At 44.6% G+C, this 22,859-nt stretch overlaps 2 protein-coding genes across 3 annotated transcripts; both read left to right on the top strand.

Annotated features, from left to right (window-relative positions):
* Positions 1-204: 204 nt before the first annotated feature.
* emp3a (epithelial membrane protein 3a (MAM blood group)) lies at positions 205-11,717 on the top strand. The gene is made up of 5 exons (XM_014166273.2): positions 205-353; positions 7,516-7,638; positions 10,547-10,649; positions 10,889-11,029; positions 11,234-11,717. Exons 2-5 carry the CDS (start codon positions 7,561-7,563, stop codon positions 11,407-11,409), a joined length of 498 nt encoding a protein of 165 aa, XP_014021748.1. The 5' UTR covers positions 205-353; positions 7,516-7,560; the 3' UTR covers positions 11,410-11,717.
* Positions 11,718-11,949: 232 nt separating this feature from the next.
* On the top strand, positions 11,950-19,688 carry fam83e (family with sequence similarity 83 member E). 2 transcript variants are annotated; one of them, XM_014166269.2, is made up of 9 exons: positions 11,950-15,028; positions 15,333-15,479; positions 16,727-16,851; positions 16,945-17,394; positions 17,833-17,895; positions 18,048-18,107; positions 18,254-18,500; positions 18,661-18,879; positions 19,023-19,688. In XM_014166269.2, the coding sequence occupies exons 1-9, from the start codon at positions 14,567-14,569 to the stop codon at positions 19,218-19,220; spliced, it is 1,971 nt and encodes a 656-aa protein (XP_014021744.1). In that variant the 5' UTR covers positions 11,950-14,566; the 3' UTR covers positions 19,221-19,688. The 2 variants fall into 2 exon arrangements, with proteins under 2 accessions (XP_014021744.1, XP_014021745.1); XM_014166270.2 differs by having other exon boundaries at positions 11,954-15,028; positions 18,661-18,873.
* Positions 19,689-22,859: the final 3,171 nt, after the last annotated feature.

Below are 22,859 nucleotides of genomic sequence, written 5' to 3'. Positions count from 1 at the left end.
ATACGAATGTAATGTTTACAATATGTAGCTTTTCATGTGATTGACTCGGTTTATGACTGTGGGGGGTCCAGTGCAGTGGGTAGTCGGTAGTCATTTTTAGTCAGTTGGTCCAGACTGTAGACTTTGGGGGAGGGCAGAGGAAGTGGAAGTTTAAAACTCCCCCTATATCCCACTCTACATTCCAACCCCTGTCTTTCTCTAAATTCTGGAGACAGAGTGTGGGAGAAGACGAAGAGTAGAGGGGGAGGAGATTGGCATCTGTGAGGAAAGCCCGATTGCAGCAGAAGAGAGAGGGCTGCTGAGGGTTACAGAACCAGCCACTTGGCCCCAGGAACTGAGATTTGCAGTCTAAGGTAAGTCGCAATATCAAGGCTTTGAACTTGACTTGACAGTCTTGATCCATCTTTGGTTATAGTGATATCTATTGTGTTTTTGCTTTGATTTAACAGTGACACAAATATACTATATACCAACATCATTATGTGTGTGTTGAAATGGATACTTTTAAGAATCAGTGAAAGTATATCATTTAATATAATTGTTATTCTCAATCTAGAATGTAATGTTATCAGAGTCAATGTACTTTGTTTTCACGCAACAGTTCCCTTTCAGTCACTCACTCGGCGTAACATACTATGGGGAGTCAACGTCAATGACGGGCCAATAGTTGCTGAGCCTGCCCTCGGAAGCCTTCCTGGTTATAATACCAGACTCGCATTCATTTCCTCAATTCTTCGCTCTTCAGCTCACCTAAAGGGAGAAAGGGTCACACAATTTACAAGCTTTTCAAGCACAAAAAGATTACGATTTTCGGCACCAACTTAGGTGTCTGTTATTGGGGAGAGAGTACTGGTACCCCTAAGTGTTGCGAGTTTTGGGTGTTGGTATCGGTTTTTGTGTTTGATAAAAGCTAACTTCTTTCTGTTCTTTCTGCTCTGCTTGTGTAGCCAGTGCTTCCTTGCTTGAGTAAGATGGCCAGTGGTAAGAGTAAGTTCAAAAAGGCTAACCAGCTGAGTTTTAACCTCCGACCGTACCCTAGGGCATACTCACAAGTGTTGAAACACGCTCAGTAGGCTTTTGGCTCAGACCAGTGACGGTTATTCCGATGAAGCAACCTCAGGAATGGGGTTGTCTGAGGCCGAGAGAGAGCAGCAGCGGTGGTAGGAGTTCATTCCGGTTTCTCTGGCAGTGTTCAGAGTCTAGATTCCTGGGATGTTATACTATCCCTAGTTGGCTCAGGGGCAGCTCTGGGGCAGCCTAAAGCCCCAGCTTTGGATTTGGTGGTGGAGAGTGAACCATTGGTGGTTAATGCGCCTTTGTTGGAGCTGTGTCGTCGGGTGGCAGATCACCTGGAGATGGATTGGCTGTCTTCTCCCCCGCAGCAGAGTTCCTCCAGGTTGGGGAGAAGGCATTTACCTCCTGTCCCTTCAGTGCGGTGAAGCGTCACTTACCCCTGTATAAAGATTTTCCCCGATGAGCTAAAGGCGACCTGGGATTCCCCTCATTCAGCCAGGCTGGTGCTACCAGGTTATGGCGAGTTCGTGATTGTTGAGGGTATGGAGAAGGCGGGGCACGTTTACAGTCTGATGGATGGAAAGCTGGTGAGAAACTGAGCTCCAGATGCTAATAACGGGGATAATCCTAGCACGGTGCTGCCGAATAAACAGTGCCGGCAGATCAGCTGGACAAAGTGTACCAGGGTGAGGGGTGTGGCGGCCCGGCCATTGAATGTGGTCACAATGCTGCAGATATATCAAATCGATTTGCTGCAGGAGCTGAATAAGACTGTGGAGGCGGGGAAGCCAGTTTCAGGGTTTGCAAGTTCAAAATGCTCACACTCCACCGGCTATTGTTGTCCATGCGTCTCATCGATTGGTTCAAATCCGTAGATCTGAAGGATGCGTATTTATGTAACCGATTTGAAATGGCTAGTTAGATAGCGGTCCTGCCTTTCGGGCTCTCCCTATCACCCGCACCTTTTCTGTGGTGGTGGAGCCGGCTTTGGCACCGTTGTGGTGCCAGGGATAGGAGTATTGGCCTATCTGGGTGATTGGCTGGTCGTAGCGGTGTCGAGGGAACAGGAGGAGCTCCACACGTTGGTTTCCCATATTCAGTCTCTGGGGTTCATAGTGAATCACAAGAAAAGTTGTTTGACGCCGGCTCAGCGCATTCTGGTTCTCGTTCTGGACTCGGGTTCTGAATCATGCGTTTTTGTCCCAACAGAGGAGGCTCGCATACCGGCTCTGTCTGGCAAGGTTTCAGCTGTGCCTTTTCGCTTGTGCCTGCGGTTATTAGGTCTGATGGCCTCTATGATAGCTGTGGTGTCTCTGGGACTTCTGTTGATGTGTCTGTTTCAGTGCTGGGTGGTTGCTATGTGTCTGGACGCATCTCACCACTGCCATCGGTTGCTCAAGGTATCTCCGTGGTGCCTAAGGGACCCGTGACTGCTGTTGCAGGGGATTCTCATGGGCCAGGTAGTGTTCAGCAGGGTGATCACGACAGATGCATCCTTACTGGGATGGGGAGCGCTGTGTGTGGGCTACTCGGAAAGAGGGATTTGGTCAACAGTGCAAAGAGCGCAGCATATCAATTATCTAGAGCTACCGACTGTTTTGCTAGCGCTGAGGCGTTTCCTTTCGATGTTGGAAGGTCAGTATGTGTTGGTAAGGTCCAACAACAGGATGGTGGTGGCGTACATCAACAGGCATGGGGGGGACACGGTCTCTCTCACTCCTACACATGGCCTGTTATCTGCTCGTATAGAGCAGTGCGCATTTCCTGTCGCTCAGGGCGACGTATCTTCCTGGATCTCTCAACGTGGGTGATAGAGAATCATTGTACCATCTAAACCGCTGTGAAAAATCTTTTTCATAAGCACAAATATTGTATTTTCAGTTGTTTCAAGCTGGTGTACAAAATCACAAAATAAAGACGCAAAAACTAAACTTATGAACTGGAAGCATAGAAATAGTGCACATAGAACAGATCTACCGCTTCTTAAACTTGCTTTCAATGAGAATGACAGATCTATAACACAGATGTGAATTTGGTCAGGTCTCCCAAAAAGTTACATATTGCAGCTTATTGAACAGTAAGTTGCATTTCATGTCACTGTTTACACTGTATTAATCATGCACATGTCGAGTTTAACACACTATATTTCCCTCAGAGTTTACTCTGTGTAATGCTGTGTAGTCAGCAGCTAAGTGTGTTAATAAGCTAAGTAAACTAGCATGGTGTATCTGTAGCATGGTTAGTGCATTAGCACTTCATATTGTGTATATGCATAGAGAACATGTGTATGGCATCGTTCCCTTAGTTACCGCTTACACACAAGTTCTGACTGAGAACTGGTGTAAGCAGACCACTATCTCAAATCTACTGCTGATAATCTGAATAATCCTTCCAAATCTTGGCAAGAGGTTGTAAATCTGACATTCTAGAGGTGTGCCTCAAGGATCAATTTTAGGTCCACTGTTGTTAATTATCTATGTCAACAACATTGGGAGACATTGAGACAGCTGATGTAAAAAAAATTATGTGGATGACACTGTTCTCTATTCAAGTGGCAGTAGTTTGACTTTGGTTTAAAAACAAACTCAAATGGCTTTTAACATCATTCAACAGAATCTGTACGATTTGAAGCTTTTTCTGAATTGCTCTAAAACAAAATACATGGTATTTTCCAATACTAAACACTCTGAAAACCATGTCATTACTACCTTGGAAAGGAAGTCTATATAGCAAGTAAAGACAAATATCTAGGAGTTTGGGTGGATGAGAAGCTGAGCTTCGCTAATCATGTTGAGGACCTGGTGAAGAAGATCAAGTTGAGAATAGTTTTTTTTCAGGCTTGTTTTTCTTTGGAGGCCAGAAAAGAGCTGCTACGGTGTATATTCCTGTCTATCTTGATGATGTCATTTATATGCAGACCTCAAGCACTACCCTGAAGGCACTTGATTCTGTGTATCATGCAGCTCCTAGGTTTATTACCGACCAAAAGCATCTGACATGCCACTGTGATCTCTATAGTGTTGTCAGCTGACTCTGTGTAGGCTTAAACATTGGTATGTTAGGATCAATAAGCCACAGCCCAGGGATCCTCAGCCCCTGTCCCAGTATCTCTTCCACCAGCTGTAGCCCAGGGACCACCACCTGGCTCTTAGCTAAGAGTCATCCCTGTTCCAGTTAGGGGGGCTTCAGAAGCCAACAACAAGCCCCCACCTGCTCCTGATGAGGAGCCCAGCTCATCTCCAGCCACGGTCCCTCCCATGTTGCTAGGACTACAGTACTACAGTAAGTCTTACAGGTCCCCTTACAGATTGTATATCCCCATAGTATGTTATACCGAGTGACCAACTGAAAGGGAACTTACAGTTCTGAATATAACTACTGTTCCCTAAAGGAGGGAACGAGGTATAACATATTTTGGCCCTGCGCCATCAAGGGGTTTGGGCTAGCTGAAGAGCGGTACTGAATTTAGGAAATAAATGTGAGCGTCTGTATTACAGCCAGGAAGGCGGGGCTTCCGAAGGCAGTCTCGGCATCAATTGGCCCATTGGGAGTGATTTCAGTTTTCTTCAGGTGAATATGATTGGTCGTTGACTCCCCACAGTATTTTTTGCCTCATGCCCTCCTTCAGGGAACAGTAGTTATATTCATAACTGTACATTCTCCCTCCTACTATGTTAATTCCCTTAGGTTTGCTCCTCTTCGTACTAGGTAAGTACTATATAAACAGTACAGTTTACCTCAGCAGGGAAAAAGCCTAATGCCAACCAGATAAAGAATGTGATGAGACACATACCTTTTAGAATAGTCATTACCAATATAATGGAAACAAATCTCTCTCTCACTATTTCACGCATGGGAACATGTATGTGTTGTATTTGAATTTAGAAAGGAGAAGAAGAGTACTGTAAGGTATGCGTAACTGGCTGCAGGGAAGTCAGGCGCAGGAGAGCAGAATTTGGGTAGCAAACGGATCCCTTTATTACGGCGAACAAACACACGGCACTAAGAATACTAAACAAATACGGGTTGACATAACCCGGCGCAAACCAGTCTAACGTGCACATACACGTAACAACAAACAATTTCACACACAGACATGGGGGGGGGGGGGACAGAGGGTTATATACACGTCAAATAATGAGGGAATGTAAACCAGGTGTGTGGGAAAACAAGACAAAACAAATGGAAAATGAAAGGTGGATCAGCGATGGCTAGAAAACCGGTGACGTCGACCGCCGAACGACGCCCGAACAAGGAGAGGAAGTCGTGACAAGTACATACACACAGTCTGCTCTATTCTGAAACTGAATGTCTGAACTTAGACCTCCATTGGCATTCATCCCATAAACAGGCAAATGGGCAAGCTAGAGGAGACTGTGAAATGAACTCCTCTCAAGAAATACTTTTATTCCAGCCATTTGTTGTTGAATAGAGATGCATATTAGATTATTTACAGTATGAGGATGGGGATGGGATATAATCTTGTCCTGCATTGCTTCTAGACATCTGTATATATGTGCACAGGCTCACAGGAAAGAGATACGTCTACAAACAGTTGAAGTCGGAAGTTAACATACACTTAGGTTGGAGTCATTAAAATTTGTTTTTCAACCACTCCACAAATTTCTTGTCAACAAACTATAGTTTTGGCAAGTCAGTTAGGTCATCTACTTTGTGCATGACACAAGTAATTTGTCCAACAATTGTTTACAGACAGATTATTTCACTTATAATTGAGTGTATCACATTTCCTGTGGGTCAGAAGTTTACATGCACTAAGTTGACTGTTCCTTCAAACAGCTTGGAAAATTCCAGAAAATGAAGTCATGGCTTTAGAAGCTTCTGATAGGCTAATTGACATCATTTGAGTCAATTGGAGGTGTACCTGTGGATGTTTTTCAAGGCCTACCTTCAAACTCAGTGCCCCGTGCTTGACATCATGGGAAAATCAAAAGAAATCAGCCAAGACCTGAGAAAAAAATGTTTGACCTCCACAGGTCTGGTTCATCCTTGGGAGCAATTTCCAAATGCCTGAAGGCACCACGTTCATCTGTACAAACAATAGTACGCAAGTATAAACACCATGGGACCACGCCGCCGTCATACTGCTCAGGAAGGAGACGTGTTCTGTCTCCTAGAGATGAACGTACTTTGGTGTGAGAAGTGCAAATCAATCCCAGAACAACAGCAAAGGACCTTGTGAAGATGCTGGAGGAAACAGGTATAAAAGTATCTACATCCACAGTAAAACGAGGCCTATATTGACATAACCTGAAAGGCTGCTCAGCAAGGAAGAAGCCACTGCTCCAAAACCGCCATAAAAAAAAGCCAGACTACGGTTTGTAACTGCACATGGGGACAAAGATCTTACTTTTTGGAGAAATGTCCTCTGGTCTGATGAAACAAAAATAGAGCTGTTTGGCCATAATGACCATCGTTATGTTTGGAGGAAAAAGGGGGAAACTTGCTAGCCGAAGAAAACCATCCCAAACGTGAAGCACGGGGGTAGCAGCATCATGTTGTGGGGGTGCTTTGCTGCAGGAGGGACTGGTGCACATCACAAAATAGATGGCTTCATGAGGCAGGAAAATTATGTGGATGTATTGAAGCAGCATCTCAAGACATCAGTCAGGAAGTTAAAGCTTGGTCGCAAATGGGTCTTCCAAATGGACAATGACCCCAAGCATACTTCCAAAGTTGTGGCAAAATGGCTTAAGGACAACAAAGTCAAGGTATTGGAGTGGCCATCACAAAGCCCTGACCTCAATTCTATAGAACATTTGTGGGCAGAACTGAAAAAGCGTGTGCAAGCAAGGAGGCCTACAAACCTGACTCAGTTACACCAGCTCTGTCAGGAGGAATGGGCCAGAATTCACCCAACTTATTGTGGGAAGCTCGTGGAAGGCTACCCGAAACTTTGACCCAAGTTAAACAATTTAAAGGCAATGCTACCAAATACTAATTGAGTGTATGTATACTTCTGACCCACTGGGAATGTGATGAAAGAAATTAAAGCTGAAATAAATCATTCTCTCTGCTATTATTCTGACATTTCACATTCTTTAACTAAAGTGGTGATCCTAACTGACCTAAGACATGACATTTTTACTAGGATTAAATGTCAGGAAAAACTGAGTTTAAATATATTTGGCTAATGTGTATGTAAACTTCCCACTTCAACTGTACATGTTTCTAGTCTGATTGAAATTATAATAGTAATAATAGTAGCAGTAGACAGGGGTTTCAGACAAGTGACAGGATTTATTTACTAAACCTACAGCATGTTGGAGCTCTGCTATGTTCTTCAAAAGCAGTTCAGGCTCTCTAGATTCCCCTGACTAAGATGCCTGTGGTGGGTTGATAGATGGGCAGAGAGAGATAGTCACTGCAGGCATATGTTGAGGAGCATGATGAAAGCGAACATGTTTCCCCCTGAGAGAGAGAGCGAGAGAGAGAGAGCAGTGTTTCAGGCCACTGTCTCAAGACTCTGTCTATGTCCAGGACCCCTGGGTGTGGCCTCAGTGGAAGCTCCCAACAGCAGCCATCATGGTTCTCCTGCTCATGTCTGTGACTGTGCTGCATCTGCTCACTCTGGCCATGCTGTTCATCGCTACCATGGAGAAGGTGAGACACTCTCCACTGTTAGCCAATCTCAACAACTAACAAAGTTAGTGTGAGAGAGGTAGAACAATTATTGTTATCAATCAATAATAACAAACCTCCTGGCAATGACAACTTAGATGGAAAGCTACTGAGGATGGCAGCTGACTCTATGGCCACTCCCATCTGTCCTATCTTTAATCAGTCTAGAGGGAGCTGCACCACTTGGGGGCGCCCGAGTGGTGCAGCGGTCTAAGGCACTTCATCTCAGTGCTCGAGGCATCACTACAGACCCTGGTTCGAATCCAGGCTGTATCGCAACCGGGCGGGATTGGGAGTCCCATAGGGCGGCGCACAATTGGCCCAGCGTTGTCCGGGTTTAGCTGGTGTAGGCCGTCATTGTAAATAAGAATTTGTTCTTATCTGACTTGCCTAGTTAAATAAAGGTTAAATAATAATACATCAAAAATTGTCCTCAGGCCTGGAGGGAAGCCAAAGTAATTCTGCTACCCAAGAGTGGTAAAACAGCCTTTACTGGTTCTAACAGCAGACGTATCTGCCAGCTCTTAGCAAACTGTTGGAAAAATGGTGTTTGCCCAAATACAATGTTATTTCTCTGACACACACTTACCCCACCAGACATCAAATCAAATCAAATGTATTGGTCACATACACATGGTTAGCAGGTGTTAATGCGAGTGTAGCGAAATGCTTGTGCTTCTAGTTCCGACCATGCAGTAATATCTAACAAGTAATCTACCAATTCCACAACAACTACCTTGTACACACAAGTGTAAAGGAATGAATACGAATATGTACATAACAATATATAAATGAGTGATGGCCGAACGGCATAGGCAAGATGTAATAGATGGTATGGAGTACAGTATATACATATGAGATGAGTATTGTAGGGTATGAAAACATATAAAGCAGCATTGTTTAAGGTGGCTAGTGATACATTACATCAGGATGGCAAGATGCAGTAGATGGTATAGAGTACAGTATACACATATGAGATGAGTAATGTAGGTTATGAAAACATTATATAAAGTGGCATTGTTTAAAGTGGCTAGTGATACATCTAATTACATCAAGATGGCAAGATGCAGTAGATGGTATGGCGTACGGTATATACATATGAGATGAATAATGTAGGTTATGTAAACATTATCTAATATAAATAATATAAAGTGGCAAGTGATAAATTGATTACATACATTTTCCCATTATTAAAGTGGCTTGAGTTGAGTCAGTATGTTGGCAGCAGCCACTCAATGTTAGTGATGGCTGTTTAACAGTCTGATGGCCTTGAGATAGAAGCTGTTTTTCAGTCTCTTGGTCCCAGCTTTGATGCACCTGTACTGACCTCGCCTTCTGGGTGATAGCGGGGTGAACAGGCAGTGGCGCGGGTGGTTGCTGTCCTTGATGATCTTTTTGGTCTTCCTGTGACATCGGGTGGTGTAGGTGTCCTGGAGGGCAGGTAGTTTGCCCCCGGTGATGCGTTGTGCAGATCTCACTACCCTCTGGAGAGCCTTCTGGTTATGGGCAGAGCAGCTGCCGTACCAGGCGGTGATACAGCCCGACAGGATGCTCTCGATTGTGCATCTGTAAAAGTTTGTGAGTGTTTTTGGTGACAAGCCGAATTTCTTCAGCCTCCTGAGGTTGAAGAGGCGCTGCTGTGCTTTCTTCACCACACTGTCTGTGTGGGTGGACCATTTCAGTTTGTCCGTGATGTGTACGCCGAGGAACTTAAAACTCTCCACCCTCTCCACTACTGTCCCTTTGATGTGGATAGGGGGGTGCACCCTCTGCTGTTTCCTGAAGTCCACGATCATCTCTTTTGTTTTGTTGACATTGAGTGCGAGGTTATTTTCCTGACACCACACTCCGAGGGCCCTCACCTCCTCCCTGTAGGCCGTCTCGTCGTTGTTGGTAATCAAGCCTACCACTGTAGTGTCGTCTGCAGACTTAATGATTGAGTTGGATGCGTGCATGGCCACGCAGTCGTGGATGAACAGGGAGTACAAGAGAGGGCTGAGAACGCACCCTTGTGGGGACCCAGTGTTGAGGATCAGCGGGGTGGAGATGTTGTTACCTACCCTCACCACCTGGGGGCGCCCCGTCAGGAAGTCCAGGACCCAGTTGCACAGGGCGGGGTCCTCAGAGCATGTGCAGACCAGCTGGCTGGTGTGTTTACAGACATATTCAATCAATCATATTCAATCAATCCTTATCCCAGTCTGCTGTCCCCACATGCCACCAGGGGTCTTTTCACAGTCCCCAAATCCAGAACAAATTCAAAAAAGTGTACAGAATTATATAGAGCCATTATTGCATGGAACTCCCTTCCATCTCATATTGCTTAAAGGAACAGCAACCCTTTTTTTAAACAGATAAAGCAGCACCTCACAACGCCTCTCCCTTATTTGACCTAGTTATGTTGTGTGTACGTATTGATATGTAGGCCGTGTGTGCCATTTTGACATTTATGTAGTTCTGCCTTTGAGCTGTTGTTGTCTATTAATGTTCAATAATATGTCATGTTCAATTTTTTGTGTGGACCCCAGGAAGAGTAGCTGCTGCTTTCACAACAGCTTAATGGGGATCCTAATAAAATACCAAAATACCAAATCCGACTCCGCAGCACTTCCTGGCTTATGTTGCTGATATGACTATCAAAGGCTGAAGAGTGCAACCACAACAATGTTGAATATCAACATACGGATAGTACTATGGTGCTTAAGATAAACCTACCGTGACCTTATATAATATGCAGGAATTTGATTTATGGGTATCCAATCACATCGAAAGCTCTGAAGGAATCCAACAGTGGGAAGTAGCCTACCAGGTTTTATGATATGGGCAGATTGCCATGCACAGAACCTGCCTACTGAACTAAACCTTTCTTGTATTGTGTGTCTCTCTCTAGTCCTGGTGGGTCTGGACCGATGCTGAGATCACAGACCTCTGGTATAACTGCATTCACGACAACGTGACGGGAAACTGGCTGTGTGCTGCCTCTAACGAAAATGGTAAATAAAATAGGAAGTTTTATCCAGTCTACATGTGATCTTTAGGATCTAGTCTACGTGTGAATGAGGATGTCACTTTATATAACCGCGTCCCACCATTATTCTGTGTAATTATGCCTTTGAGGGATCATGTGCATGATGTTTGTGTTTTGTGTTTCCAATATAGGCTTCATATTCAATGTGTCTGTGTGTTGGTCCCAATGACATGGAGTCTCATGGCTCTTCTCTTGTTCCTCCAGACTGGTTGCAGGCTGTCCAAGCCCTGATGGTCTTCTCTGTGGGCTTCTCCTCTATCTCCTTCCTGGTCTTCCTGGGTCAGCTCTTCACCATGTCTAAAGTCGGGCTCTTCTATTTCCCAGGCCTTTGTCAGGTCTTCGCAGGTACTGTACTGGACCAGAACGTAACAGTTTATGGCAGCCAGTTATTTTGCGTGTGTACTTAATGTATATTGTTTTAGAGGTTTTGTCATTAACCTAGATAAGTTGCTTCCTCATTCTCTGTTAATTGTGGTTATTGATTCACACACGTTTATTCTCTGAAGATTTATTTACTCTCCCTGTCCCCTATCTGCTTTGCTCCTCCAGGTTTCACATCATTTGCTGCCTCGCTCATCTTCACGTTCCACCGTAAGGAGATCCTGGAGGACTCTAGAGACCTGAGCATGGGTCACTTTGGCTACTGCTTCATCCTGGCATGGTCCTGTGTACCCCTCCTGCTCTTCAGTGGAGTTCTGTATGTCCACCTGCGCAAGAGGCAGTGAGCCAAGACAGATGTGAGGGCAATAAGCAGCAGCATTCAGTATTACTTGGTACTGTTATCCTGTTATCACTCGACTGTAGTGAACATCAACAGAGACGCAATGTGCGATGAAAGAGAGGTCTTTATTTTCTTTGTAATAGATTTCCAATGGGATTTACATACACTACATGACCAAAAGTATGTGGACACCTGCTCATCGAACATCTCATTACAAAATCATGGGCATTAATATGGAGTTGGTCCCCCCTTTACTGCTATAACAGCCTCCACTCTTCTGGGAAGGCTTCCCACTAGATGTTGGAACATTGCTGCGGGGGACTTGCTTCCATTCAGCCACAAGAGCATTAGTGAGGTCATGCACTGATGTTGGGATATTAGGCCTGGCTCGCAGTCAGCGCTCATATTCATCCCAAAGGTGTTCGATGGGGTTGAGGTCAGGGCTCTGTGCAGGCCAGTCAAGTTCTTCCACACCGATCTCGACAAACCATTTCTGTATGGACCTCGCTTTGTGCACGGGGGCATTGTCATGCTGAAACAGGAAAGGGCCTTCCCCAAACTGTAGCCACAAAGTTGGAAGCACAGAATCGTCTAGAATGTCATTGTATGGTGTTGTGTTAAGATTTCCCTTCACTGGAACTAAGAGGCCTAGCCTGAACCATGAAGACCAGCCCCAGACCATTATTCATCCTCCATCAAACTTTATAGTTAGCACTATGCATTGGAGCAGGTAGCGTTCTCCTGGCATCCACTAAACCCAGATTTGTTCATCGGTCTGTCAGATGGTGAAGCGGGATGCATCACTCCAGAGAATGCGTTTCCACTACTCCAGAGTCCAATGCCGGAAAGCTTTACACCCCTCCAGCCGACGCTTGACATTGCGCATGGTGATTTTAGGCTTGTGTGCGGCTGCTCGGCCAGGGAAACCCATTTCATGAAGCTCCAGATGAACAGTTCTTGTGCTGACGTTGCTTCCAGAAGCAGTTCGGAACTCGGTAGTGAGTGTTGCAACAGAGGACAGACAATTTTTATGCGCTATGCCCTTCAGCACTCGGCGGACCCGTTCTGTCAGTTTGTGTGGCCTACCACTTCGCGGCTGAGCTGTTGTTACTCCTAGACATTCCACTTCACAATAACAGCACCTACAGTTGACTAGGGTAGCTCTAGCAGTGCAGAAATTTGACAAACTGACTTGTTGGAAAGGTAGCATCCTATGACCGTGCCACGAGTGCTGTCATTAAGGCCATTCTTCTGCCAATGTTTGTCTATGGAGATCGCATGGCTGTGTGCTAAATTTTATACACCTGTCAGCAACGGGTGTGGCTGAAATAGCCATATCCACTAATTTGAATGGGTGTCTTCATACTTTTGTATATATAGTGTATGTATTGTGTGCATACTATTACTGTATCTGTGAAATACACTTTTTATCATTTAATTTCATCTATCAACTGAGTCACTTCATTTTATAGAACATTTTTGACTGTAGGCAATATTGCTGCAGTTTGGGTTAATTCTGTCGTTTCTGTGATGAAGTATTTGATTGCATAAAATCTTCCTCATGATCAGCAAGAAAAGCCTCAAGTCATGGAGTTAACTGCAGAGGGGCTCTTGTGTGTTTAATTCCCTTGTGAAAGCTACTTAATATTCATAGCACATGCCCATTGTGGAGAACTCCAGTATGCCGTACCATAATAACCTCTGTAGAGTGTGTCATTATGTTCTTTGAGCTTCAGAGACACTCCTGTGAAGGGGCATTCACAGGTAGCTACCACACATACACCACAACATTAATATCTTACTGTAAAAAACACTTTATGGTCAAATAACATCATTAGCTGACAAAATGATTGTTCCACTTTGTAGAAACCCGTATCTCATGACATCATTCTGAGCACGGATGGTGGAAATTCGATGAGAGTCAATAGAAGGTGTGGGAAGAGGGGACTGCCCCCAGCGAGGCTTCCCCAGGCAGTCAGTGGGAGTCTGACTCCAGTCCTGCTCCTGTGGCTAGCAGACCTGTCCGTCTGGCTGGACCGGTCACAGGAGTCAGCTATGAAGTGAATGAAAAGGTTTTCTTTCATCAGCACATAATAGATAACACAAGGGAAGAAATATTATATACACCCTCTGTAGGGAGACACCTAAAAGCTGCTTTATTTTGGAACACAAGTTGACATGAGGATTTGAAAGTTGTCAGCTGTGCACTTCAGGGTAAGAAGTGGCGATTATCTCGAGGAAACAGGATCATGGCTGTGAGAGACTGAAAGGATCTGTCAGCAGAGCAGAACGCTTGGAGCAGAGAGAGAGGCAATGTGAGCAGAGAGAGGCAATGTGAGCAGAGAGAGGGGAGGAAGTTGAGAGCGAGGGAGGAGTTGTACGAGAGGGGGAGGAGGAAGATAAGAGAATCTGTTATAAGTTGGAGGTAATCATTCATATTTTAGGATATGAAGTGTGAAGGGTGAGTTGTCTTTTTTTATCACCACTATCATTATTTCATCATTTTTAGTGGTTATGATCTCTTTAGTGATTATATATCATATCTCACTCAGAGCTATTTGTTCCTTATGTCAACAAGGACTTGTGACATGTATGTGAAAGGCTGGGAACTTTTTTTGCCTGTGTTTTCAAGATCATTCCCTTGAAGATATATCTGTGTCACAGCCCAAGCTGTTTGTGGAAATTACCTTATTTAACTGATTCTGGACAATGCTTTCAATTTTTTATTTTACCTTTATTTAACTAGGCAAGTCAGTTAAGAATAAATTCTTATTTTCAATGACAGCCTAGGAACAGCGGGTTAACTGCCTTGTTCAGGGGCAGAACGACAGATTTGTCCCTTGTCAGCTCGGGGATTTGAACTTGCAACCTTTCGGTTACTAGCCTAATGCTTTAACCACTAGGCTACCCTGCCACCCCAATGAGATCTAATGTGAGAATCAAGATTCATTGGCGACTGCATTTCTCTCAGAAGAAACAGAGGTATTGAAAAGGAGACTTCTACCGCACACAATTTTCCAGTAACAATTAGCATATCATTACTAGCTAGTGTAATTGGTGTCATGACTTTGGCTGGATCTGTGCTGCCCTAGTAGTGTTTGTACTAGTTCAAACGACAATCCTCATTCCCAAAGACCGAGGAGGCTACATACTGTACGGCCATGTCAAACTCCCAGGAACAGAGTCTGAATAAGGACGTGATATTTCTGCCTCTGTCTGAGTCCAGCCCGGAGTACCTTCACTGCGAGAGGGAGCGCTATGCGCTAGAACGCCTGCTGAGTGCGGGCCCCGAGGCCTTCTACACCACGCTGAGTGCAGAGCACCTCGTACCCTTCCTCTCCCCAGAGGAGGTGAACCAGATCAGTGGCAGGGTCAAGGACTACCATAGCAGCTATGAGGAGTTGGAGGGGGCTGAGGAGGATGGCAGCTCAGGGGTGCAAGACTTCTCTGCCAGGTACTTCCCCACCCACTCAGACTTCCCTCCACCTTGCCTGGAGCTGGGCTGGCCTGAGGGGGTCACCTGGGTGGGAATGGGACGCGCCATGGTCTACACCAGCCCACCTGCAGATGAACAACCTCCTGTCAGAGAGATCATCAGAAGACTACTGCAGGGGGCTAGCAAGGTATGTCTGAATGATTCAAGATGATATACTTTTAAGGCACAAAAATATAATCAGGCCTACATGCACTTGGCACATCAGTAAAAATATTGATTGTACGACGATTATTTGTAGCGGATGGCTGAGTTCATCGCTACTGCCTTACTGAGATCTAGAGGTGCGGTCAAGCCGGATCCATAAAGGCCTTTTCTTTGCTGAGTCAGTGTTGTTGATGGTGCTTCTTCAGTATGTTGTGTTAGGGTTTGCGACCTGGTCAGGGAGGAATATCCACTCTGTCACATATTAATCCAGAGTGTCTGCTGTACAGGTTATTGCCATGGTGACAGACAGACTGACAGATAGCACTGTGATTGGGGATCTACGCACTATCGCTTCACGGGGAGTCCCTGTTTACATTGTCCTGAACCAGAGATCCAGCCAGGAGAACCTCCCCCCTCACAGGCTGAGGCATCCGGTGAGTAACTACACCATATAAGGACTACAGACTCTGACTCCTGATGTCATTCATACCACTTAGCCAATCCCACATACCTTGTTAATTCACACAGTACCGAAACAACAGCTCAACATAGTAATAATCTTTGTCACAGTGCATCAGGTTTCATAAGAGCAGTACGAGCTCTGTGAGAGGGGAGTCATTAACCTGACATCTGGCTCTTTAGAAGCTGATGCACGCCCAGGCTGACGAGTCTCTGGTAACTCCTTTTTTTGGGGACATTTGTGGAATGTATCTGGGTGAAGCAACACAACTGAACAGGTTGTTCTGCATTTACTGTGTCAGTCTGTGCATCTCTTGGTGTGGCCAAGGTCACGTCTGTGGTAATGATATACAAGACAAAGGATATTATTGTGGACTACAGGAAAAGGAGAACCGAGCACACCCCCGTTCTCATCGATGGGGCTGTAGTGGAGCAGGTTGAGAGCTTCAAGTTCCTTGGTGTCCGCATCACCAACAAGCTAACATGGTCCAAGCACACCAAGACAGTCGTGAAGAGGGCACAACAAAACCTATTCCCCCTCAGGAGACTGAAAAGATTTGTCATGGGTCTTCAGATCCTCAAAAGGTTTTATAGCTGCACCATCGAGAGCATTCTGACAGGTTGCATCACCGCCTGGTATGGCAAATGCTCGGCCTCCGACCGCAAGGCACTACAGAGTGTAGTGCGTACGGCCCAGTACATCACCGGGGCCAAGCTTCCTGCCATCCATGACCTCTATACCAGGCGGTGTCAGAGGAAGGCCCTAAAAATTGTCAAAGACTCCAGCCACCCTAGTCATAGACTGTTCTCTCTGCTACCGCACGGCAAGTGGTACCGGAGCGCCAAGTCTAGGTCCAAGAGGCTTCTAAACAGCTTCACATATTACCTCGACTAACCGGTGCCCACATTGACTCTGTACCGGTACCCCCTGTAGCCTCGCTATTGTTATTTTACTGCTGCTCTTGAATTATTTGTAACATTTATTTGTTCGTTTTTTAAATTTATTTTTCTTAAAACTGCATTGTTGGTTAAGGACTTGTAAGTAAGCATTTCACTGTAAGGTCTACACTTGTTTTATTCGGCCCATGTGAAAAATAACATTTGATTTGATGTATACTGTATATTCTGGCAAAATGTAAGTAAATTCAAAGTCTATGTCTGTATCGACAGGGTTCGACAGGGTTGAAATAAAGTTGATTTCCACGTATTCTGCACTTCACAGAATATACAGGTTCGTGTTCTTGGAGGAAAGACCTTCTGTTCACGGGAGGGAAAGATAGTGATGGGGGAATTGAAGGACAACTTCCTCCTGGTGGATTTGGAGACAGTGGTCAATGGAAGCTACAGGTAAAGCAGCTAGGCGCTTTCCACTGGTTCTAACTTATAACATACTCAATTACCCTCTGACATCAAATAACAGCTTGTTATTGTGTTCACTAGCTTCACATGGTCAGACGCTCACCTGCACCGGCAGCTGGTGACGGTGCTGAGTGGCCCGGTGGTGGAATCCTTCGACCGAGAGTTCCGGATCCTCTTTGCAGCCTCACTTCCAGTTCCAGACACATGGAAGACCGCTAAGGCCCTAATAGATGAGCCCCATCACCACTCAGTGCTCCTGGACCTCAACAACCGGCCCAAGTATTTCCCCATGGAGCCTATCAACAGCCTCCCTCCTCCCCCACCTGCAGACTACACCCTGGATTGGGAGGCCCTGGGCGTCATCCACAGAGGAAGTCCTGTCAATCAACAAGGTGAACCCATGGACATGAATATGAACATGGAGGACCCATTACAACATTTTACAGCAGTGAACAAAAAGCCACCTTTTGGGGAGGAGTTTTGTCCGAAGGAGGTTGATCACCTCACAACTACGCATGTGTATGAGGGGAGGTATGTGTGATGAAACCACAGGGATTGCCACAATGTGATTCCCATACCTGTTTCTATGCCACAGAAGGCCAGATTTCCTAACCATTTGAAAGGTTTTTGATAAAAGCGTATACGGCTCTAAAGTGTACAAAAAGTCAGTTTCATGCATTCAGGTTTGATCATTTACCTTTCATTCCCTTCTAAACATATGTCAACAGGTGCAAACATAGCCCGTGTGTCAACGCAGACCCATATTATGAGCTTAGGGGTGTAGAAACCTAGAACATATGAAGCCAGTCATAGAAAGCATGTGATGTGTGATTGTATGTACTGTGAGCCACTGTCTTGATTGTATTTTCTCTCTGTATCACCTTTATCTGTAATACTTTTATCTTGTGGGGACAGTAGCAGTTTCTGTAAGATCGGTGTTGAGGTCTTTTTGTTCTTTTCACGTTACAGAATATGGGCCAACAATATCAATTTGGAGACTGAAATTCAGCTGGATAATCAGACGACTTTTAAGTGAGTCCATTTGGGAAATATGAGACTCATATGTGCTCAGTTTGCAATGTTATGGCATCCTTAAGAAGATAATGAGTTTACATAAGAGTAACTCTCCACAATACATGAGTAGTAATGTTATAACACCTGTCTGGTTTCGGATTACTTTGCAGCGGAGCTTTACCCTGTCAGAAAGAGAACCAACCGTCCACTGAAACAGAAACCCAACACAGGTGTGTAACACTGTGATAACTGTGACTATAATTGTGATTGTGAATTAAAGTTCAGAACTCAAGTTAATTAAATGGGTACATTACCATAGTAAACCAAGCCATACTTTGTCAGTGAATAGTACTAAAATGTAATTTTTCTCTTGAAGGGTCCAACCCAAAACATATGGCGGACACCTCTCCAAACAGAAGAGCTCTGAAGTTGATGAGAAAGAGTCTGTGGGGCCCAGTGAAAACAAAATGGAGACAGGCCCACGAGAAGAAGCTGTGGGCTTTCCCTCCAGAGAGAGAAGAGATCGTCCAACTAGAAGGGAAGATGTTATGGCAGAGGAGTTAGGCACAGAGGCAACTGAATCTAGAGTCAACTCTGGTGCTGATAGCCCCTCTACCTCTAGGGTGAGTCTCTGGTTAATAAATATACACACAGTCCTACTGCTACGGATTCATCCTGTATGGAATGACGATTCTGTATCATTTGGAGTACAATAAAATCCAATACTGTTAGATGTTCAAGGACAGAGTATGGACAGTGAAGGTTTGCTTTTCTCTCATGCAGAGACCTCTGATACTGAAGGTGCCTCAAAGTGAAAGCTTCAGCTCTTTGAGTGACATCATGAGGAGGCTGCAACCTCGTCAGAGCTCTTCAACCCAGCTAAGGAGGGGTGCTAAGACCACCGTGTCAGAACTCAGCAGTTCCATGATGGACCTGAGTGTGATGCATACAGACCCAGGCTTTAAAGAGAAGGGAACATCTGTGCCACAAGCCAGTGTAAGTGTAAGGATTTATGATTTATGTCACACCCTCACTGTGTATATGTACGTATGTACGTATGTGTGTGTTCCTTTCCCTGTGTGTGAGCAAGATGAATATAGAGAGCATCTACTGAGACATTCTCTGGTTTTCTCTTTTTCTGACAGTACTTTGACCCTATTCGAATGACCCCAGCCTTCGCCCTGATGAGGAAGAGGAATGATGAGTTTAAAACGGGGATCCTTAGGCCTCCCAAAACCTTTCTGCCTCCTACCACCAGGCCTCGCAGTGGCAGCGTTGGACTCCAGAGGGACTGGAGAAGGCCACAGAGTGACTTGGATCGAGGGAAGGAGGATAGAAAGTGATTGAGTAAAGAGGATGGAAGAGAACGAGGAAATGTCACTATGCGAACGGGACAGACAATGGTAGCTGCATTGAGAGCAGAGTCTAGTGTTGAATCACACAGACAAATTTGATGTGCATCTTCAGTGAAAATGGTTACTGTATTTACCTGGAAGATGAAGCAGGGAAGCCATCTGTTAAGGACAGCAGTTTGAAATGGAATGTAATGTAATGTAATGGATGTGAAAAATGTAAATCATCTCTCATAATACCGACGTTGTAGGTCCTACAAGATGATAAAATGCTTAGCAGAACAAATCTAAAACAGCCACAGTATTCATGGTTTCAGGCCCCACGCAAATGTATACATACCGGTCTTTGACTACAACAATAGATTTCTTGACATATTCCTTTGTTTCTTATGGAATATTGGATTAGGACTGTTTTTCATTATAGGTCAAACTGAATAAAATAACCTTTCATAATGTTAATTCACAAAGGTTGATCTGTTTAATATAACTTTCAATCATATGATATTTTGTTTATTATCATGATTAACTATGTCTCTGTCCTCGCAAATACACTATATTTTATAGTCCAGGGAAGACAAAAAAAAACATTTTCAATAATATATATATATACACACACATACATACATACAGTGGATTTAAAGTCTACACACCCCTGTTAAAATGGCAGGTTTTTGTGATGTAAAATAATGAGACGAAGATAAATCATGTCAGAAGTTTTTCCACCTTTAATGTGACCTATAACGTGAACAATTCAATTGAAAAACAAACTGAAATCTTTGAGGGGGAAAAATAAACTCACAATAACCTGGTTGCATAACTGTGCACACCCTTAACTAATACTTTGAACCTCCTTTTGATTTTATTACAGCACTAAGTCTTTTTGGGTAGCAATATTGATGTGGCAATATTTGCCCACTCTTCTTTGCAAAAGCGCTCCAAATCTGTCAGATTGCGAGGACATCTCCTGTGCACAGCCCTCTTCAGATCACCCCAGATTAACCCCAAACGTTAATCTTCTTCTGGTGAAGCCATGCTTTCGTTGATTTGGATGTGTGCTTTGGGTCGTTGCCGTGCTGAAAGGTGAACTTCCTCTTCAGCTTTCTAATGGACGCCTGAAGGTTTTGTGCCAAAATTGCCTGTAATTTGGAACTGTTCATAATTCCCTCCACCCTGACTAAGGCCCCGGTTCCAGCTGAAGAAAATCAGCCCCAAAGCATGATGCTGCCACCACCATGCTTCACTGTGGGTATGGTGTTCTTTGGGTGATGTGCAGTGTTGTTTTTGCACCAAACATACCTTTTGGAATTATGGCCAAAATGTTCAACCTTGGTTTCATCAGACCATAACACATTTTCCCACGTGCTTTTGGGGGACTTGATGTTTGTTTTTGCAAACTTCAACCGGGCTTGGATGTTTATCATTGTAAGAAAAGGCTTCCGTCTTGCCACCCTACCCCATAGCCCATTCATATGAAGAATACAGGAGATTGTTGTCACATGTAGCACACAGCCAGTAGTTGCCAGAAATTCCTGCAGTTCCTTTAATGTTGCTGTAGGCCTCTTGGAAGCCTCCCTGACCAGTTTTCTCCTCGTCTTCTCATACATTTTGGAGGGACGTCCAGTTCTTGGTAATGTCTCTGTGGTGCCATATTTTCTCCACTTGATGATGACTGTCTTCACTGTGTTCCATGGTATATGTAATGCTTTGGAAATTCTTTTGTACCCTTCTCCTGACTGATATCTTTCAACAATGAGATCCCTCTGATGCTTTGGAAGCTCTCTGCGGACCATGGCTTTTGCTCTGAGATGCAACTAAGAAAATGTCAGGAAAATCCTACTAGAACAGCTGAACTTTATTTGTGATTAATCAGAGTCACTTTAAATGATGGCAGGTGTGTAATGACTTCTATTTAACATGGGTTTGAATGTGATTGGTTAATTCTGAACACAGCCACATCCCCAGTTATACACTTATGCAACCAGGTTATTGTAAGGTTTTTATTTTTCATTTTTCCCCCTCGAAGATTTCAGTTTGTTTTTCAATTGAATTGTTCACATTATAGGTCACATTAACAGTAGAAAAAGTTCTGACATGATTTATCCTTGTCTCATTCTTTTACATCACAAAAACCTGGCATTTTAACAGGGGTGTGTACACTTTTTATATCCACTGTATATATAATATCTCTTTCAGCCAAATTGTCATATTCTGGTTCAGTCGCTAGATGGCAGTAGTATTACGAGTATTTTTCATGATATCCACAAGACAACCGGTGTAGATAATGTGGGGATTCAGGTTCTCTGTAGAGCAAAACTCAGACAGTCTTCTTTACCAGGAGGAAGGTGGGAGATGAGGTATGCTTGAGGTTATATGGGAGAAACTTGGAGAGGGTGGGGGCCTTCAGGTTTCTTGGGGTATACTTTGACACCAGACTGACCTGAGCAGAACACATTGAGAGAGGGGTGGGAAAGTGTAAGGTGCTAAATGTGATGCGCTGTCTGATGGGGAAGGAGTGGGGGGCTGGGCGTTCCTCATTGAGGACCATGTATGTTGCATTGATCCAATCTGTAATAGACTATGGCAGTAAAGCATCTGGTTCGGCACCACGGACCTCATTGGAAAGACTAGATGTCATACAGGGGCAAGGACTCAGAAAATGTAGTGGTGCCTTCTGGACATCCCCAGTGGCTGCACTACAGGTGGAGATGGGGGATATGCCATTGCAGATTAGGAGACAGCAGCTGGCATTGAATTATTGGATCAACCTACAGGGACATGGGGTGTCTCATCCTGCGAAAGGGATTTTACAGGCATGCTGGGAACACAAGTGAAGACGGAACGCTTTAGCTGGGTGGGTAATACCCAGGCGAAGAAAATGGGACTGTATGGAAGGGAGTTTAGTCCAACGGTAGCTATTCCTGTAATCCAGCATGGCTACTCCTGCCTCCAGTAGTTGATCTAGAAGTGTTGGAGAGACTACAGAAAGATATGGAGGGTGTTGACCCATCTGATTTGTTTAAGAGACGTCTGGATACTGTGTATCAGCATGTTGTGGCCATTTACACAATGGTTCAAAAGATCCAAGGACAGGACGTACTGGGTTGGCCTTGCTGTGGGTGGAGGAAGTCAAGCCAGACAGAGTAGTTATTTGCTCTGATTCATGTGCAGTGTTGATGAGTCTGCAGTCCTTTAGGTCACGTAGCAGACAAGACCTGCTTGATAAGATGCTACAAATCCATGGCAGGATTAGACAGATGGGTAACAGACAAGCTTTACTTGGGTCCCAGCCCATGTGGGGGTGGAGGGGAACGAGGCAGCTGATATACTGGCTAAACAAACACTTAGTAGTGGGTATGTTGATGTTGTAGTTTTAATGAGCAAGGCAGAGGCAAAAAGCCTGATATGGACAGTGATGGTGCAGAGATGGCAGGAGCAGTGGAATAGAGATAATAAGGGCAGGCATTTATTTCAAGTACAGAGGAAAGTCGGGGAGGGGAGGACGGCAGGAAGGGACAGAAGAGAGGAGGCTATTTTTACAAGATTAAGGGTGGGACACAGCCGGTTGAATAAGACTTTAAATATGATAGGAAAGCATCCAACAGGAAAGTGTGATTATTGCCAGGAAACAGA

The sequence above is a fragment of the Salmo salar genome, chromosome ssa22 (assembly GCF_905237065.1).
Source record: "Salmo salar chromosome ssa22, Ssal_v3.1, whole genome shotgun sequence".
NCBI lineage: Eukaryota > Metazoa > Chordata > Actinopteri > Salmoniformes > Salmonidae > Salmo > Salmo salar.
Note: the sequence above shows the minus strand (reverse complement) of the source record. Positions and strands in the feature narration are given on the sequence as shown.

Bases quoted from the DNA above. Each gene is read 5' to 3' on its own strand.
- fam83e (XM_014166269.2), top strand. From the start codon at position 14,567: ATGTCAAACTCCCAGGAACAGAGTCTGAATAAGGACGTGATATTTCTG. The intron at 18,108-18,253 runs GTGTGTAACACT...TTTCTCTTGAAG, and splicing joins GAAACAGAAACCCAACACAG to GGTCCAACCCAAAACATATG. The intron at 18,880-19,022 runs GTAAGGATTTAT...TTTTTCTGACAG, and splicing joins TGCCACAAGCCAGTGTAAGT to TACTTTGACCCTATTCGAAT.
- emp3a (XM_014166273.2), top strand. From the start codon at position 7,561: ATGGTTCTCCTGCTCATGTCTGTGACTGTGCTGCATCTGCTCACTCTG. The intron at 7,639-10,546 runs GTGAGACACTCT...GTCTCTCTCTAG, and splicing joins TCATCGCTACCATGGAGAAG to TCCTGGTGGGTCTGGACCGA. The intron at 11,030-11,233 runs GTACTGTACTGG...TTGCTCCTCCAG, and splicing joins CCTTTGTCAGGTCTTCGCAG to GTTTCACATCATTTGCTGCC.